The sequence below is a fragment of the Mustelus asterias genome, chromosome 8 (genome assembly GCF_964213995.1).
Source record: "Mustelus asterias chromosome 8, sMusAst1.hap1.1, whole genome shotgun sequence".
NCBI lineage: Eukaryota > Metazoa > Chordata > Chondrichthyes > Carcharhiniformes > Triakidae > Mustelus > Mustelus asterias.
This window is the reverse complement of record NC_135808.1, coordinates 56,503,336-56,521,731: the sequence shown is the minus strand read 5'-3', so window position 1 is coordinate 56,521,731 and position 18,396 is coordinate 56,503,336. Positions and strand designations below refer to the sequence as shown.

General features: G+C 42.6%; 1 protein-coding gene across 1 annotated transcript in view; it reads left to right on the top strand.

Annotated features, from left to right (window-relative positions):
• The window catches only part of atf6 (activating transcription factor 6), a 349,485-nt gene that overhangs the window by 40,758 nt on the left and 290,331 nt on the right, over window positions 1-18,396 (top strand). The window contains exons 4-6 of the mRNA XM_078218025.1: window positions 1,041-1,117; window positions 3,857-3,989; window positions 5,531-5,713. Coding sequence (XP_078074151.1) covers window positions 1,041-1,117; window positions 3,857-3,989; window positions 5,531-5,713 — 393 coding nt within the window. The remainder of the gene's footprint in view (window positions 1-1,040; window positions 1,118-3,856; window positions 3,990-5,530; window positions 5,714-18,396) is intronic.

Genomic DNA, 18,396 nt, shown 5'->3' with positions numbered 1-18,396 from the left:
TAGGAGAGGGCTAATGGATTTTTGTTTATAAATGAAAAAATCCCCTCGGTTTTAATTGAAGGAATGGAAGGTGGATTTAGGTATGCAGGTTCATCTGATAATGTGGCTAATGGGAGGAGCTTGATTTGTAGCAGGGAAACAGTTTTTAGTTTCTGCCTGGGGTTGTTTAAAGACAGAAGTCTGAAAGCTACTCTGAAAATCCAAACCATTGAAAGCTTACAAAAAGTATGCCTGGGTTTGGTAACTGAATTTAGAGCAGCATTTGAGTCAAAGAGGAATCTTGTTTATTTGGAACTGAAACAGTGGTAAGTTTAAAAATTAGAGTTAGTCCCTTTCATTTTTAAAAATTATTGTTCAACTGTTGAAAGTTAAGCTGCTTCATTTTGTTAGTTATATTTGAACTGTTATGAATAAAGCTTGTTTTGATATAAAACCCCTAATTTGTCAGTAGGATTGTTGCTAGAGTGAAACACCCTATCCTAACATTTATGCTAAGATAGAACATTTGTTGGGGTCTTGGCTTCATAATATACTTTGGGGTTCAGGCCGAAGACCCTAACACTGTAAATAATATGATTTGATTCATAAAATCAATTTCTGAAGCTTGCATGAAAGATAAAGTCCCGTCTCTCTCTCCCCCCCCCCCCAAGTACTGCATTGAAGTGTCCACCTATATTATGGGCTCTCCTCTCGGGAGTTGGGTCCAGAACCTTCTGACGATGGTGCTATCACGGAGCTTAGGCTGATAACAGTCTATACATAACTGTACCTAAAAGCTGCTAATTGTAGATGGAATTATCTGTATTCAGCTTGGTGAGAGAAAGTGCTAGTTTTTGTCTGCGATGGAATGTTGGTCCTGTTAATATTAGTCAATTAAAAGAGCTCGATTGGCAGGATAATGTTTTTTTTCAGGTGCAGTTCTTGCTTATTAATTCAGTTCCTTCACTGTTTTGTCAGGCATGAGCAGAAAACTTTTGTTGGATGACTGACTTGCAAATTTGTGAACCTGTTCATACGAATGATGATGTGTTTCTCTGCAGATGCACAGATCGTGTCCGAGCCTCCATCTCCAGCGTCGAGCTGTTCAGTATCTTCTGCAGATTTAAAGTTGCAACATGTAAGCAATTTCTCTTGCAATTGGTCCTATCCTTTATTAATTTTGGCTGCTGAGAACAGTCACAAAACCACAACATTTCAAAGCTTCCTTTGCGTCTTCAGTATTTTCCTCAGGAATAATGAGTTATAGAGGGTGGTTTGCCACTGAACTGTCAAACTATGTGCTATTGTTCGTTCACTGACTTCCAGTTGTGTGAAAGAAAACTGTGGCAAATCAGCAGGAATATTGGACAAGAGTAGGTCATTTATCCCATCAGGCCTGTTCTGTCATTTCATTAGATAGTGGTTGATATTTTATTCCATCTACCTATATTGGTTTCATTGTCCTTATACCCTTGATGTGGAGATGCCGGCGTTGGACTGGGGTAAACACAGTAAGAAGTTTAACAACACCAGGTTAAAGTCCAACAGGTTTATTTGGTAGCAAAAGCCACACAAGCTTTCGAGGCTCTGAGCCCCTTCTTCAGGTGAGTGGGAATTCTGTTCACAAACAGAACTTATAAGACACAGACTCAATTTACATGAATAATGGTTGGAATGCGAATACTTACAACTAATCCAGTCTTTAAGAAACAAAACAATGGGAGTGGAGAGAGCATCAAGACAGGCTAAAAAGATGTGTATTGTCTCCAGACAAGACAGCCAGTGAAACTCTGCAGGTCCACGCAACTGTGGGAGTTACAAATAGTGTGACATAAATTCTGATTCTAGGATCGCATGATAAAGATACGCTGCAAGAAAGGATGTCCCGAGGCATGGTACATTGGGGAAACTATGCAGACGCTGCGACAACGGATGAATGAACACCGCTCGACAATCACCAGGCAAGACTGTTCTCTTCCTGTTGGGGAGCACTTCAGCGGTCACGGGCATTCGGCCTCTGATATTCGGGTAAGCGTTCTCCAAGGCGGCCTTCGCGACACACGACAGCGCAGAGTCGCGGAGCAGAAACTGATAGCCAGGTTCCGCACACACAAGGACGGCCTCAACTGGGATATTGGGTTTATGTCACACTATTTCACATAAATATTTCTGCTTTTTTCCTCCTGAGTCTTTATCATGCGATCCTAGAATCAGAATTTATGTCACACTATTTGTAACTCCCACAGTTGCGTGGACCTGCAGAGTTTCACTGGCTGTCTTGTCTGGAGACAATACGCATCTTTTTAGCCTGTCTTGATGCTCTCTCCACTCCCATTGTTTTGTTTCTTAAAGACTGGATTAGTTGTAAGTATTCGCATTCCAACCATTATTCATGTAAATTGAGTCTGTGTCTTATAAGTTCTGTTTGTGAACAGAATTCCCACTCACCTGAAGAAGGGGCTCAGAGCCTCGAAAGCTTGTGTGGCTTTTGCTACCAAATAAACCTGTTGGACTTTAACCTGGTGTTGTTAAACTTCTTACTCTGCTTATACCCTTGCCCAGGGTTTCCCAAACTTGTCCAGCTACAGAACCTTTTGACCTCCCAAAAGTACTGAAGGATACATTCTTATCATATTGAAGAATTAAAATAAACAAATCCTGTTCAATAATACTGGGAGAGTTGTTAGACTGTCGGATTCTTATTTCGGACACGCACACACCAAAAGAAGGACAAGCAGTAGGCACATGCACACGTACACACTCGCTTTTCATCTCTCTCTCATAGGCACACTCTTCACCTCTCTCTCATGCACGCACAACTCACACACGTAACTCTCTCGCGCACGCGCGCACACACACCCCTCTCTCTCTCTCACACGCACACATGCACACACACACACCTCTCACTCTCTTGTGGCTCTCTATCTCACATATACCTCTCCCGTGACACTCCCCCAAGGGCACAGGTGCGCCTCACCCATGCCCCTGCTCTGCCCTTTGGTGAAACTGGAAGGACACCTTTTTCAAAATTTAAAATGGCTGGATCGACTGCTGAATGAGTCCCAGCAAAACCTGGGGTTCCACGGAACCCTGTTTGGGAAGCCCTGCACTTGGCTAACAAATATCCAGCAATCTGTTCCAAAATTTTCAATTGACATAGCCACCACAGTTTTTTGGGGGGCAGGAGAAAGTTCCAGATGCCACTATCCTTTGTGAAAAAGTGCTTCCTGACACCACCGTTGCACGGTCTATTCCAATTTTAAGATCTTGCCCCTTTATTCTGGACTACCAGGCCAGATTAATCCCTTTTTAATCATTTTTAACATTTCAATTAAATTATCCCAAAACCTTCCATGTTCAAGTGAATATAAATCGTATTTACATAACCAATGCTGAAACTTTAACTTGTGTGTTTAGCTTTCATATCATTCTGGGGAACCACCCTCCACCATCCAAGGCCAGTATATCCTTCTTGATTTGAGATGCCCAGAATTGAACATAGACAAATTAGGTCCCACCAGAGCTTTATCTAACTATACCATTACTTTTTCTCCATTGTGTTCCAGCCCTTTGAGATAATGGTCAACATTTCACGAAACCTTTTAATTTTTATTTTTACCCGTAAGCATTTGTGAAAAGAAAACAAGTTTGTGTTTTGTTTGTAATCTCTCATTGTCGTGGAAATCTTTGCCACTCTATTAAAGTATGCAAAATCTTCAGTATAAAAGTAACATTTTACTTTACTATCCCTTAGACATCCCAGTATTCTCCACATACAATGAATTGCCAAGATTTTGTTTTCAAAATGCATATCGGTTGCTCTTTTTTGTAATTGTCTAAAATCCTAACTGTAGCTTTTTTCGATTTATTAAAACAGGAAGAGCTGATCTACACCTCATGTCAATCTTCACCAGTTTCACCATGCAGTAAGACCAGTAACTGTTCTTCTCCAGTGCAGCAATTAAATGTCAAGAGCCCTCCTGAAGTAAAATCTGATGATTCAGTACCAGGTATGAATTCTCATTTAAGATTACCGCTGACAAATGATCCCAGCTATCAGCATAATTCATTCTCCATTGGAAGTCAGTCGTGCATTTCGAGACTAAATGTGAATTGGAAACAGCGGCTGCAAAATAATGCTTATCTTGGTTTACTTTTACCCATCAAATAAAGTGTTCAATGCATAGGTCCCAGATTATAACTTATAACAGATCTGAGATAGTTGTTGATGATGTGATAGATTACATTATTTGCAGAGGAGTATTGTTTGAAAAGAAGCTGATGATTAAGATAATTTCCTTGTGTATTTTTCATTTTTTAAAACTATTTTTGAGAACTTTTTCAATCCTGGAAAGCTATGGCCAGGGTGTCAAACTTGCTAAGCGCAACAGAATTACCTTGACTGTTGAAATTAGCTTGGGGTAAAAACTGGGCCAAATGTGCAACTTCTGTCTGATCATTTTTGGACAGTCAAGGTTCTGCTTCATTAATGTATTGTGTAACTGGTTGAAGAAAGCTTTAGAAATGATGATCTCCACTTCACTTCAAGATCATGCAGAGAAGAGAAAGGATAAGGCATGCATTTTATAATAAATATTAACTGCAGTTGTAAAAGGTTTATTCTGGGAAATATGGAATCATAGTTGTTTCCTTTTCCGGTTTGTTTTGGCTGAGAGTAATTGCAATGAAAGAGGTCGTAGGCGCAATATTCAACCAACCAATGGCAAGTGCAACAGTTTATTTGGAAAAGATTATCATTCAGATTTTTATTTTGTGAGTATATCTTTACACTGCTGCTATTTTAGCAATAACATATTGGAAATAATCTTGCTCCAACTGTTATGGTTGTACAAAATATTTCTGCAGTCTAGACTAGAATGGTCGCTTGTTGAAATGCCAATAGTTTTTTTCTGCTGCCTGGCCACAGCTAACATGATACTGTATGATTTGGCAGATGTGACTAACATTTTCTTAAATGTTCCACTCCCAATATGCTAACCAATAGAATAGCAATGATTATGCAGCTTTTAAGTAATTGGCAATATGTGTTTTGTGGTTTGGAGCGAAAGGACATTGGCTGTATATCGAGCAAAGAAGTTTTAAGCTGAGGAATATGTTCGGCACTTCTTGCACTTGGCACCAAAGTACCCACACATGGACTTGATTTCTTCAATTGCTAGAAGATGTGCAAGATTTCACAAAATTGCCTCTGTGAATGCCTGGACACAATTTTAGTTCTTGGTGATTGTTTGACTTCTCTTTCAATAAAATTTCTATTTATGTATGAAAGCATGGTGCAAAATATTTTCTAAATGTTAATTCTGTTTTCTATGTGTTAATTAAGGTGAATTTGCTAGCCTGTGGAGAAGTATTGAGCTTGAACTTGCCTTTTAGCATTGTATTTGCCCATGGAGTAGCATGGGTTCTGATGTTTTGTAGTTAACTTGCTAGAATTCTGCTTTCATGTTTAACTTGTAAAATCTTCCTGTAGTTTTGATAACCACCAATATTTATTTGTACAATAATTAGAAACACATTTCTTCTGTTACAGTGAATGTAACTTCAAATGTAATGAAACAGAAGCCGATTCAACCGAAGCCCATCCTCATTCCTGCTATACCTGTGTCACAGCCGAGTCCAACACTATCTGGGAAAACCATTATAATCCAACCAGTTCAAAATGTGGTGTCTGTCTTAAAACAGCAACCAGTTAAAATATGTCCAGCCCCTGCTGGTGAGTACCTTTTATGATTTAAAATATAACATCCCTGTGGCTGTGCATCTATCTTTATTGTATCCTTTGGTGTACACAACAGCAATATCGCATCTTCCTGATGCACCAGCTTTTTCTATACGAGCTGGTCACAATAATGCCTTCAAGGCTATTTCTGAGGTTTCTTTGCACAACTCTGTCCAGCCTACAGAGGCGGAGGGATGGTTGAAATGCAACAACTTAAAAACACAGTGTAAAATAACGCCATGTCCCTTTGGGAAAACCACTAAGGGGCTACAAAGATTGCTAGAGAAATGTCTCTAAATAGATTGAACTATATGCCTTTGCCATTTTCTAAAGTGTTCCTGAAACAAAACAAACTTGAGATTCACTGGCAATGAATGTGTTTCCTATCCGGTACACTAGTTGAAGAACATCTTCAAGTGTGGCTCTAGTATCCAGATCGGTTGGCGAGTGGTACTTGTATGGCAGTATAAAGGCACGTGAAATGCTATAGTTGTGAGTTCAAGTCTCACTGAGTGCAGTTTTGGGGCAGCACGGTAGCATAGTGGTTATCACTGTGCCTCACAGCGCCAGGGATCCAGGTTCAATTCCGGCCTTGGGTCACTATCTGTGTGGAGTTTGCACTTTCTCCCCGTGTCTGCGTGGGTTTCCTCCCACAGTCTGAAGATGTCGGGAAGTTGTTGGAGAGGATTCTTAGAGATAGGATGTATGCGCATTTAGAAAGGAATAAACTCATTAACGATAGTCAGCATGGTTTTGTAAGAGGGAGGTCATGCCTCACTAACCTGGTGGAGTTTTTTGAAGAAGTGACTAGAATGGTTGACGAGGGAAGGGCCGTGGATGTTGTCCATATGGATTTTAGTAAAGCGTTTGACAAAGTCCCTCATGGTAGGTTGGTGCAAAAGGTTGGATCTCATGGGATAAAGGGGGAGGTGGCTAGATGGGTGGAGAACTAGCTTGGTCACAGAAGACAGAGGGTGGTAGTGGAAGGGTCTTTTTCCGGCTGGATGTCTGTGACTAGTGGTGTTCCGCAGGGCTCTGTATTGGGACCTCTGCTGTTTGTGATTTATATAAACGATCTGGAAGAAGGTGTAACTGGGGTGATCAGTAAGTTTGCGGATGACACAAAATTGGCAGGACTTGCAGATAGTGAGGAACATTGTCAGCGGCTACAGAAGGATATAGATAGGCTGGAAATTTGGGCAAAGAAATGGCAGATGGAGTTCAATCCAGATAAATGCGAAGTGATGCATTTTGGTAGAACTAACGTAGGGGGAGCTATACGATAAATGGCAGAACCATAAAGGGTGTAGATACGCAGAGGGACCTGGGTGTGCAAGTCCACAGATCCTTGAAGGTGATGGCACAGGTGGAGAGGGTAGTGAAGAGGGCATATGGCATGCTTGCCTTTATAGGATGGGGCATAGAGTATAAAAGTTGGGGTCTGATGTTGCGGTTGTATAGAACATTGGTTCGGCCGCATTTGGAATACTGCGCCCAGTTCTGGTCGCCACACTACCAGAAGGACGTGGAGGCTTTGGAGAGAGTGCAGAGGAGGTTTACCAGGATGTTGTCTGGTATGGAAGGGCTTAGTTATGAGGAGAGATTGGGTAAACTGGGGTTGTTCTCACTGGAAAGACGGAGGATGAGGGGTGACCTAATAGAGGTGTATAAAATTATGAAAGGCATAGATAGGGTGAACAGTGGGAAGCTTTTTCCCAGGTCGGTGGTGATGTTCACGAGGGGTCATGGGTTCAAGGTGAAGGGGGGGAGGTTTAACACGGATATCAGAAGGACATATTTTACACAGAGGATGGTGGGGGCCTGAAATGCGCTGCCGGGCAAGGCGGTGGAGGCGGGCACACTGGGAACGTTTAAGACTTATCTAGATAGCCACATGAACAGAGTGGGAATGGAGGGATACAAAAGAATGGTCTAGTTTGGACCAGGGAGCGGCGCGGGCTTGGAGGGCCGAAGGGCCTGTTCCTGTGCTGTATTGTTCTTTGTTCGTTATGTGTGGGTTAGGTTGGTTGGCCATGCTAAATTGACCCTAGTGGCAGGGGTATTAGCAGGGTAAATGTATGAGGTTACGGAAATGGGGCCTGGGTGGGATTGTGATCAGTACAGACTCAATGGGCCGAATGGCGGCCTCCTGTACTGTAGGGATTCTGTGATTTGAAGTTTTTCCCTATTTTGATTGTGCTTGTCTTGCCCCTCAATTATGATACTGAGAGGGCATGGGCTGCAACATGCTAATCAATTCAGGTGATCTTGTTAATCCGAAATGGGCAGTTATTTACAGTAAATGCATAAGGGACTATAAAGCAATTACTGCTTCCCACTGGTGAAGGAAGGCACATACAGTTGGCTGAAAACAGTTAACAAATGGGGAAATTAACAAAGCAACTCATCAAATCAAAGTGATAGCCCGTTATAGTGCATTGTCGCAAAAGACAACAAATATTAAAGAAAACTGATTAAATCAAATTAAAATGGAATTTTGAGGCCAATTTATATGTGCTTCAAGTACTGAAGTAAACGATGCCCCTCACCTGTCTATCTTAACAATATACATAACATACCATGAACAGAGGGTCATGGTATGTGCAACATTTGATATTTTGTTCTCTACAGGTTGTAACAGTTGTTGCTATCAGTTGCAAAGATTGATGCTACCCTTTTGACAGGAAAGCTCTTTATTTCCCAGATAAATTGAGTGATAACTAAAAGTTTTTTAGAATTACAAGGCTACTTGTCAGCAATATTCTGTCTAGCTCGGTGAAGCAAAACTTTTATTTCAAGATCCCACTTCATAACTAAGAGGTCATGCCAGATTGCCACGGCAATCATTTCATGATGCCTCCAGGTTTCCAAAACCCTCGAACAGATTAGATATAAGGGGCCCCTTGAGCTATCTCCAGGTTGCCGCCAGACATTTGCTCAGCTTCAATTTGGCTATAGTTTGGTTCAAGGACTCTCCTGCAGAAGTTTGTGCAAAATGTTCGAGTTGTTTGTGGTTGTTTGAGATGACTGAACACTTCTGCGTGTACTCATTGGACCTTTAACCGACTAGGATGTCAGCTCTATTTGCTCAGATGGTTGTGTTATTCATATTGGATGCTCAGATTTCACTCTGCAGTTCAGAGACACTCTAGGTATTGTTGATGTTCAAAAAATCCGAGGATTCTGTATGCTACCAGACTGCGACTTTTCAAACACATTCCTTAAGTGTGGAAAAATGAAGATCAGCCAGTCAGTGTGGTTACCGGCAGAACTGTAAAAAGCCTGTGTTGCAGTGTGGGAGAGTCAACAAACGTGTGGCAGATGTATCTTCTAATGTTCTTGTCCATTAGAAATGGAATTGGAATTGACCAAACAAAGTTTTTATAGGGCCAACAGTCAGAGGAGGCTTCTCTCCCATCAGTCCTGGTGGGGTTTGAACCTGTTTTGCTACCAGCCACATTTTTCCCCCTTCCATTTTAACGGAATAAATACACCTATTTCGCTATGATTTAAGCAAAACTGAATATTAAGTTTTCTGCCTCACCCTTTGTTATAGTTCAGATTCTTCCATCTCCAACTACATTCAATTTTACATCAAAATACAATTTTCAGAGGCATTGTTCATGATATGTTAATTATATTAAGATTGATAGGTGAGAGGCACTGTTAAATTCAGTACTTGAAGCACAGATAAGTCTGCCTCAAAATTACATTTTAATTTGATTTACTCAGTTTTCTTTAATATTAGTTGTCTTTTGTGATGGTGCCCCTGAATGGGCTATCACTTTGATCAGTTGCTTTATTAATTTCCCCATTTGTGAACTGATTTCAGTCAAGTATATAAAAAGGGGACAGCTGGGACACTGGATGGGTGAGGAGAGAACTGTGAGACTGATAAGTCAATCAAGTTTCTTAGTAAAGAATAGCAACTTGCATACCAACAGTCACAATATTTACATGGAAGTAAAGTATGTACACTGATCAGTGTGCATGTTAAGTTAAACTGTTTGAAAGGTAAGTGTCAGATTCTGGGAGAGACTCCAAAGATTGTATTTGGTCTGATCAAATTCCTAATTTAACAATTACATGAAAACAAACAATTTAAGCACAGAAGCGGCACAACAGGGAAAACCAATACAGATTTTTACCATCCCTCGGATCAGAAGAGTTATTTTGCAATTGACAAATGACTTTCAAGAAGCTTGTAATTCTTTCTCGGGTTTATGGTACATATTTGAATTATTTCTATTGAAAGACTAATAGGCTACTTTGATTCCTGGAGAGCTGCTAACTCAGCCAGTTGTTTTATTGGATTTGACAGTGACAGACAGCAACTTGCGTAACAATGGCAAATTTGTGTGTGTTAATAGTTCACCAACTATAGGATCGACGAGCTGAAGAATCTTGAACTGGTTAGAATCTAGCTGATGGCAGTCCTATGCCGAGAGGCAGATTGGGAGTGCAGCCCTTGAGAGCTAACAGAACAAGTTCATCTCAACAGACATAAAAGAGTAATGTGGTGTGGCAAGACTGGAACAGAAAAACTAAGATGAGATCCAGTAGTCGTTTCCAAAATCATATTCTGATAGTGATTCCCAAGAATCTGTTTCCAACAGGAGGTGCAACAAAAACAGAAAATGTTTGGAAAGTTTCGCAGATCTGAGGGTGGCACAGTGGTTCGCACTGCTGCGTCACAGCGCGAGGGACCCAGGTTCAATTTCGGCCTTGAGTGACTGTCTGACTGTGGAGTTTGCACATTCTCCCAGTGTCCTCGTGTGTTTCTTCTGGGTGCTCCGGTTTCCTCCCACAGTACAAAGATGTGCAGGTTAGGTGGATTGGCGGTGCTAAATTGTCCCTTAGTGTCCCAGGATGTGTGGGTTAGGGGGATTAGTGGGCTAAATATGTGGGGTTATGGGGATAGATGATGTGGAGATGCCAGCGTTGGACTGGGGTAAGCACAGTAACAAGTCTCACAACACCAGGTTAAAGTCCAACAGGTTTATTTGGCAGCGAAGCTTTCGGAGCACTGCCCCTTCATCAGGTGAGTAGGAGTTGTGTTCACAAACAGGGCATATATAGACGCACACTCAATTTACAAGATAATGGTTGGAATGCGAGTCTTTACAGGCAATCCAGTCTTGACATGGGGAGAACGTGCAAACTCCACACAGACAGTGACCCGAGGCCGGGAATTGAACCGGGGTCCCTGGCACTGAGGCAGCAGTGCTAACCACCATGCCACCCGACTTGAAATGTTAACTCGATTTCTCTCTCCACAGATACTGCCAAATCTGCTGAATTTTCCCAGCATTTCATGCTTTTGTTTCAGTTTTCCATCATGCGCAGTATTTTGCTTCTATTCCTCCAGTAGATGATTCAGTAACAGGTGGACATAAATGCAAGATGATTGACAATACAGCAAAGCTATGATTTCTGAAAAAACCTCTACGAAATGGCTCGTTCACCAACATAGAGTAGTATTTCAAAGGTTAACAAGGTGATTTCAAAATATTAAACTGAACATGAACAGGCTACTCAAAAGGTATTAAAGCAAAAAAGTAATATATTTGATTTGTAAATGTAATCAATCTGAATCTGTTTCAAGTACTTTTTTTTGTAGAAATCATTCCCTGCACCAGTCAGCAAACAACAGGGCAATTGTATAAAGCAGTTTAATGCAAATCTGGACTTCTATATCAAAAGAAGGGTGCGGGGGCACTGGAGCAATGATCGAACAGGCTAGGCTCTTCTGTCCAGAAAAGAGAAGGTGACCTGACAGAGAGCTTTAAAATTATGTAGGGGTTTGGTAAAATGCATGTGGGTAAGGTAATTTACAGGTGATTATGTTCCCGTATATCTGTTGTCTTTGTCCATGAAGTTGGTTGTGGGTTTGGAAGGTCGAAGGAATCTTGGTGAGTTGCTGCAGTGCATATTGTGAATGGCACATAGTGCTGCCGGCACTGTGCATTGGTCATGGAAGGAGTGAGTGTTTGTGGATGAGATGCCAATTGCTGGGCTGCATTGTCCTGTATGATGAGCTCCTTGACTCTTGTTGGAGCTGCATTCATCCAGGCAAATCACTCCTGATTTGTTCCTTGTAGATGGTGGATAGGCTTTGGGAAGACAGGAAGTGAATTACTTCCTGCAGAATTCCCAACCTCTGACCTGCCCTTGTAGCCATAGTATTTATATGCTGGTCCAGTTCAGTTTCTGGTCAATGGTAACCCAGACCTGCTGATAGTGGTGTTTCAGTAATTGTAATGCCATTGAATGTGAAGAGGAGATAGTTAGATTCTTTCGTTTTGTTGCCTGCCACTTGTGTGATCCGAACAAATGTTACTTGCTACTTATCAGCCCAAGCCTGAATGTTGTCCAGGTCTTGCTGCAAAAAGACACTGACTACTTCAGCATTTAAAGAGTAATGAATGGTTCTGAACATGATGCAATCTCAGCAAACATTCCCACTTGCAACTTTATGACGGAATAAAGCCATTGATGAAGCAGCTGAAGAACTTGGACCAAGGGCTTTGCCTGAGCAATTCCTATAATGTGGTCCTGGGACTGAGATGGTGACTTCTAACAATAATAACCATTTTTCTTTGTGCGGGGTATGATTCCAACCAGTGGAAAGGGAAGTTAGATAAGCATATCAGGAAGAAGCAGATAGGATGGGAGGCGGCTCATGTGATGAATAAGCACTGTTTGAGACCAGGAGAGTCAAAAGGCCTGTTTCTTTGCTATAACTCCAATGGAATTCACTCTTAACTTTGATGTGGAGTTGCTGGCGTTGGACTGGGGTAGGCATGGCAAGTAGCCTCACAACACGTCTATTTGGTAGCACGAGCTTTCGGAGCGTTGCCCCTTCATCGCTTACCTGATGAAGGGGCAACACTCCGAAAGCTCGTGCTACCAAATAAACCTGTTGGACTTTAACCTGGTGTTGTGAGACTCCTTACTCTTAACTTCATTGCACCCAGACATCAGAATTCCAGCCAGAACTAACATTGGAAAACTTATCTGTCTTGAAATTTCTGCTGCAAATTGTTCTGGAGGAAAGATACGACAATGTGAATTGTTGCTAGATTGCTAATTGTACTCGCTCATTCTGGATTTTCCCAACCAGCAGAAATAGTCATTCAAGACATTCTGGAGGGGTGATGCAGAGCAGGACAGTGATAGTTGATCCGCGAAGTTCACAGCACTAGTAGAATTGAGTGGGGCAGGAAAGATTAGCTCCCTACAAGCGTGCGAGACAGGAAACTTGGCAAGAGAGTTGAACATGGCTATGATGTTGCTGCTGGTAAAAAGTAACATTGAATGCCTCACTGGACCTTCTGGAGGATGCCAAGAGAGGCATAGTGGGAATCTGTAAGCTTATCTGAGAGGGAATCAAGCCTGGGACAATGGCAGGAGAGTAAGAAGGTTGAGGAGTGCTGAAGAATTTGGGTAGGGAGGAAAGAGTATCTGAGAGGGGAGAAATGAGAAACAGCATAACAGCAAGAGTGAAAGTTCTGTGAGAGGTTAAAAAGTAGAGAAGCAAGAAATGGAAATGTGAACTCCAGAGTGGCAGCCAAAATCCGCATGTGAATGAAAAGCTAAAAACAGTGAGGGCCCATATGCCCTGATGATATAAGCACACACTCTGAAGAGTGATCATCATGATGAACCACCAGTACATTTTTGTGTCTTTACCTTCTCTGTCCACTGAGCTCCTCATTTCTTCCAAATGCAGATGTATTTGGAATGCCAGTTGTTCAGCATTCAAGTTCTAACTTTTAGTCTGGGTAAATGTTCATTATTGGAGGAGGAAAAGGCAGGGACTGGGATGAATATGTTACGGAGAACTGGCGTGGCCATGACTTGCTAAAGAGCTGCCTCTTGTCCTATCTATGATTTCTGTAAGGCGTGATGCAGTAATTTGCAAAATGATGTGATAGCTTTAAGAAGTCTCTCAACACCAGGTTAAAGTCCAGCAGGTTTATTTGGTAGCACAAGCCACAAGCTTTCAGAGCGCGGCTCCTTCATCAGGTGAGTGGGAGTTGCGTTCACAAACAGGGCATATAAAGACACAAACTTGATTTACAAAATAATGGTTGGAATGCGAGTCTTTACAGGTAATCAAGTCTTAAAGGTACAGACAATGTGAGTGGACATTGCAGGCATCTCCACATCATAGCTTTAATACAGCCTTCTGAGTTAAACTGCTAAAATTATTCATTGAATTGAAGAACTTTAATTTCCTTCATCTCTCTTAATTGATCTCAGTCTAGTCTTTGGAAATTGTGACCAGTCTGAGATTAAATTTCCATACACAACATCTAAAAGAGCACTTGTACTAATTGACACTCAATATGGTAGATATTATAAACATGTTTGCATTCAGTTGCATTTGTGTTCAGTTTAGAAAGCACAAAAAGAAAAATCAAGGGTATACAGATTGTCTTAAACTATGTACAGTAGGAATTACATTAAAACAAATGTGTTATTGATTGTGGGGGTATTTTGAGGAAGAATGGATTTTGTTAAGGAAACACATATTTTGAAAGTCTAATCTTTAGAATGTAGTTTTACGCCTCATTCTTTCTTGGCATAATTTGAACTTGCCAGGAAGTGCAAAAAAAACCCCGGGTTCACTTTTTATTGATTCATGAAGGAGGCTGGATGATACTCAAGTGGCAGGTTTGAGGATGTTGTGTAATGCTGAGTAGAGGGATACCACCACCCCCACCAGCCCTTCTGCTTGCAGCACTTGGCACTGGTTTGTCCGGCCTGATGTCCACCACACGTTTCTGCAAGTCAAGTGGAACTCTTAAGGTGTGCAAAATCAAGTTTAACTGGCAAATGGAGCTGTGTGATGTGCAATTGATTTAGAAAGAAATCAAGGGCAAGGTTGGCAATAGTTGCCCAGAAAAAATGTCTTTCCTCAAATGAGTATCGCGAAAGAAAATAGTTGTTGGGAGCACAAATTCAGTTTTAAGGGTGTTTATGTATTATCCATTACAGAGACAACCTGAGTATGATTGGGAACTGAGTGTAGGATTAGTAGAAAGGCCCTGAGAATTGGGAAAGAAGGAGTAACAAAATTGATAAAAGACAGTCCAGCAGCAGAAGGAAGGAAATTCAGCAGGGGTGATCAAGCAGTCAAAATGTTACCAAATGTCAAAAAAATGTTTTTGAGGAAGAGAAGGTGTTACAGGCTAATAGGCTGGAGGAAATAGATGTTCGGAGGGAGGATGTCCTGGCAGTTTTGAATAAACTGAAGGTCGATAAGTCCCCTGGGCCTGATGAAATGTATCCTAGGATTCTTTGGGAGGCAAGGGATGAGATTGCAGAGCCTTTGGCTTTGATCATTGTGTCCTCGCTGTCCACGGGGATGGTGCCAGAGGACTGGAGAATGGCGAATGTTGTTCCTCTGTTTAAGAAAGGGAATAGAAATGACCCTGGTAATTATAGACCTGTTAGTCTTACTTCGGTGGTTGGTAAATTGATGGAAAAGGTCCTTAGAGATGGGATTTACGACCATTTAGAAAGATGCGGATTAATCCGGGATAGTCAGCACGGATTCGTGAAGGGCAAGTCGTGCCTCACAAATTTGATAGAATTTTTTGAGGAGGTAACTAAGTGTGTTGATGAAGGTAGGGCAGTTGATGTCATATACATGGATTTTAGTAAGGCGTTTGATAAGGTCCCCCATGGTCGGCTTATGATGAAAGTGAGGAGGTGTGGGATAGAGGGAAAGTTGGCCGATTGGATAGGTAACTGGCTGTCTGATCGAAGACAGAGGGTGGTGGTGGATGGCAAATTTTCGGATTGGAGGCAGGTTGCTAGCGGAGTGCCGCAGGGATCAGTGCTTGGTCCTCTGCTCTTTGTGATTTTTATTAATGACTTAGAGGAGGGGGCTGAAGGGTGGATCAGTAAATTTGCTGATGACACCAAGATTGGTGGAGTAGTGGATGAGGTGGAGGGCTGTTGTAGGCTGCAAAGAGACATAGATAGGATGCAAAGCTGGGCTGAAAAATGGCAAATGGAGTTTAACCCTGATAAATGTGAGGTGATTCATTTTGGTAGGACTAATTTAAATGTGGATTACAGGGTCAAAGGTAGGGTTCTGAAGACTGTGGAGGAACAGAGAGATCTTGGGGTTCATATCCACAGATCTCTAAAGGTTGCCACTCAAGTGGGTAGAGCTGTGTGTTAGCTTTTATTAACGGGGTTGGAGTTTAAGAGCCGTGGGGTTATGCTGCAACTGTACAGGACCTTGGTGAGACCACATTTGGAATATTGTGTGCAGTTCTGGTCACCTCACTATAAGAAGGATGTGGAAGCGCTGGAAAGAGTGCAGAGGAGATTTACCATGATGCTGCCTGGTTTGGAGGGTAGGTCTTATGAGGAAAGGTTGAGGGAGCTAGGGCTGTTCTCTCTGGAGCGGAGGAGGCTGAGGGGAGACTTAATAGAGGTTTATAAAATGATGAAGGGGATAGATAGAGTGAACGTTCAAAGACTATTTCGTCGGGTGGATGGAGCTATTACAAGGGGGCATAACTATAGGGTTCGTGGTGGGAGATATAGGAAGGATATCAGAGGTAGGTTCTTTACGCAGAGAGTGGTTGGGGTGTGGAATGGACTGCCTGCAGTGATAGTGGAGTCAGACACTTTAGGAACATTTAAGCGGTTATTGGATAGGCACATGGAGCACACCAGGATGATGGGGAGTGGGATAGCTTGATCTTGGTTTCAGATAAAGCTCGGCACAACATCGTGGGCCAAAGGGCCTGTTCTGTGCTGTACTGTTCTATGTTCTATGTTCTAAAATACTCTTCTTAGGTAGTCCCTCAGGACCAAGGATGACTTTTTTCCACTCCAGTGTTCTGGGTCCTGAGGTGACTAAAACGTCTTATGCTGGATCTGCACACTTAAGTGGGGCAGGCAGTGTTGATGAGGCAGGTGGGTGGGAAGTTTGGGTCAAGCAAGAGGGATGTTGCAATTTTTCAGGGAGGCCTTGAGGATGTGTCTAAAACATTTCCTCTGCCCTCCTTGTAACTGCCTACCATGATGAAGCTCTGAGTAGAATACTTGGTTTGGGATTTTTTTCAGGCAAGTGGACGATGAGGTTCACCCAACTTAGCTGCTGAACAATACCAGTACTTTTACAATGGGGATGTTGACTTGAGAGAGGATATTCTCTCTCCTCTGCCATTGAATTTGCCTGATTTTAGGGAGGCATCACTGGTGATATATCTCCAGGTATTTAAGTTCAATGCCAAACCTTGCTCATGTCTTTGATGCATGCAGGAGAGGGGGCAGCCCTCTGGCCAGGACTTGTTGGCGGGTTTGAAGATTTGATCTTCAACAGTTTTCCCTCAGATGGCTGAAGGCTGTACTGGCACAGTGGCAGTGATGTTGAGTTTCATTGTCTATATCTGCCCTCACTCAGAGGAAACAGTCGCAGTATGAGCAATGATCCATGAAGTACTGCTGCCTCTCAGCGTCAGGGACCTGAGTTCAATTCCACCCTTGGGTGACTGTCTGCCAGTGTGGAGTTTGCACAGTCTCCCCGTGTCTGTGTGCATTTCCTCCGGGTGCTCCGGTTTCCCCTCTCAGTCTAAAGATGTGCAGGTTAGGTGGATTGGCCATGTTAAATTGCCCCTTTGTGACAGGGGCACTAGCAGGGTAAATACGTGGGGTTACGGGGATAGGGCCTGGGAGGGATTATTGTAGGCGCAGGCTTGATGGGCTGAAAGTGCAGAAAGAGGCCAGTCGGGATTCTGTGCTTTGCTGTGGATCGTGATTGTCAGGGGACAGTGTTGCGTAGTGGGAGCAGGCTGGTGCAAGGCCTTGGTCTTCTGTTTCGCTGAAGGCTAATTCTTTCTTCTGCCTCTGTGAATGCATCAACGATCGTTTGGAGCTCAGCCTCTGTGTGCATTCAGGTGGTGTTAATTCTGGATTGGATGTGGCGTAGGTTGAATCGTTTCCTGCTCCTCCTCTAGAGATGCTCCAGTACGGTAGGGGGCTTCATGAGGAGGAGTGTTTCAGCAAAGAAGATAGGAAAGTGCGTTGACAGAGCCTTGCTTGACTTCACTTTGCACTCATATTGGGGCTGGCAGATCGGATGTTGAGGCTCATGGTTTGCACACCATCATGCAGCTGGAAGATGGTGACAAATTTCTGCAGGTAGCCAAATTTGAGGGGGGGATTGCTGCTGCTCTTTGCATCTTTCTTGGGCTTGTGTCGTGCAGATCATGTCTCCTCCAATCTCTTGATGGATAGAATCAATATTGTGACTCTAGAAGAAGCTCTTCAGCCATGGGGAGAAGGCAATTGAGAAGGACTCTTGCAAAACCATCCCTGTGGTGTACAGTACAGATGCCCCTCTATAGTTACCACAGTCAGTCTTGTCTCCTTTTTTTGAAGACGTTCACAATAATGGCATCTTGATGATTGCCTGGCAACTCTCATCCTTCGTGGTGAGATCATGTATTTGTGCCAAGAGTACTTGGCTGCTGCAATTTAGTATTTCAGTAGGAACTCTGACTGCACTGGTGTCCTTATTGGTTCGGAGCTGTCGGATGGCCTTTTCAATCTCAAATCGGGTTCAGGTTGTGTTGAGGTGGAGGTCAGGAACATGCTGTGGGTTGTGGGGGTTCTATGGGTGATTGGGTTGTAAATGGCCTTGACTG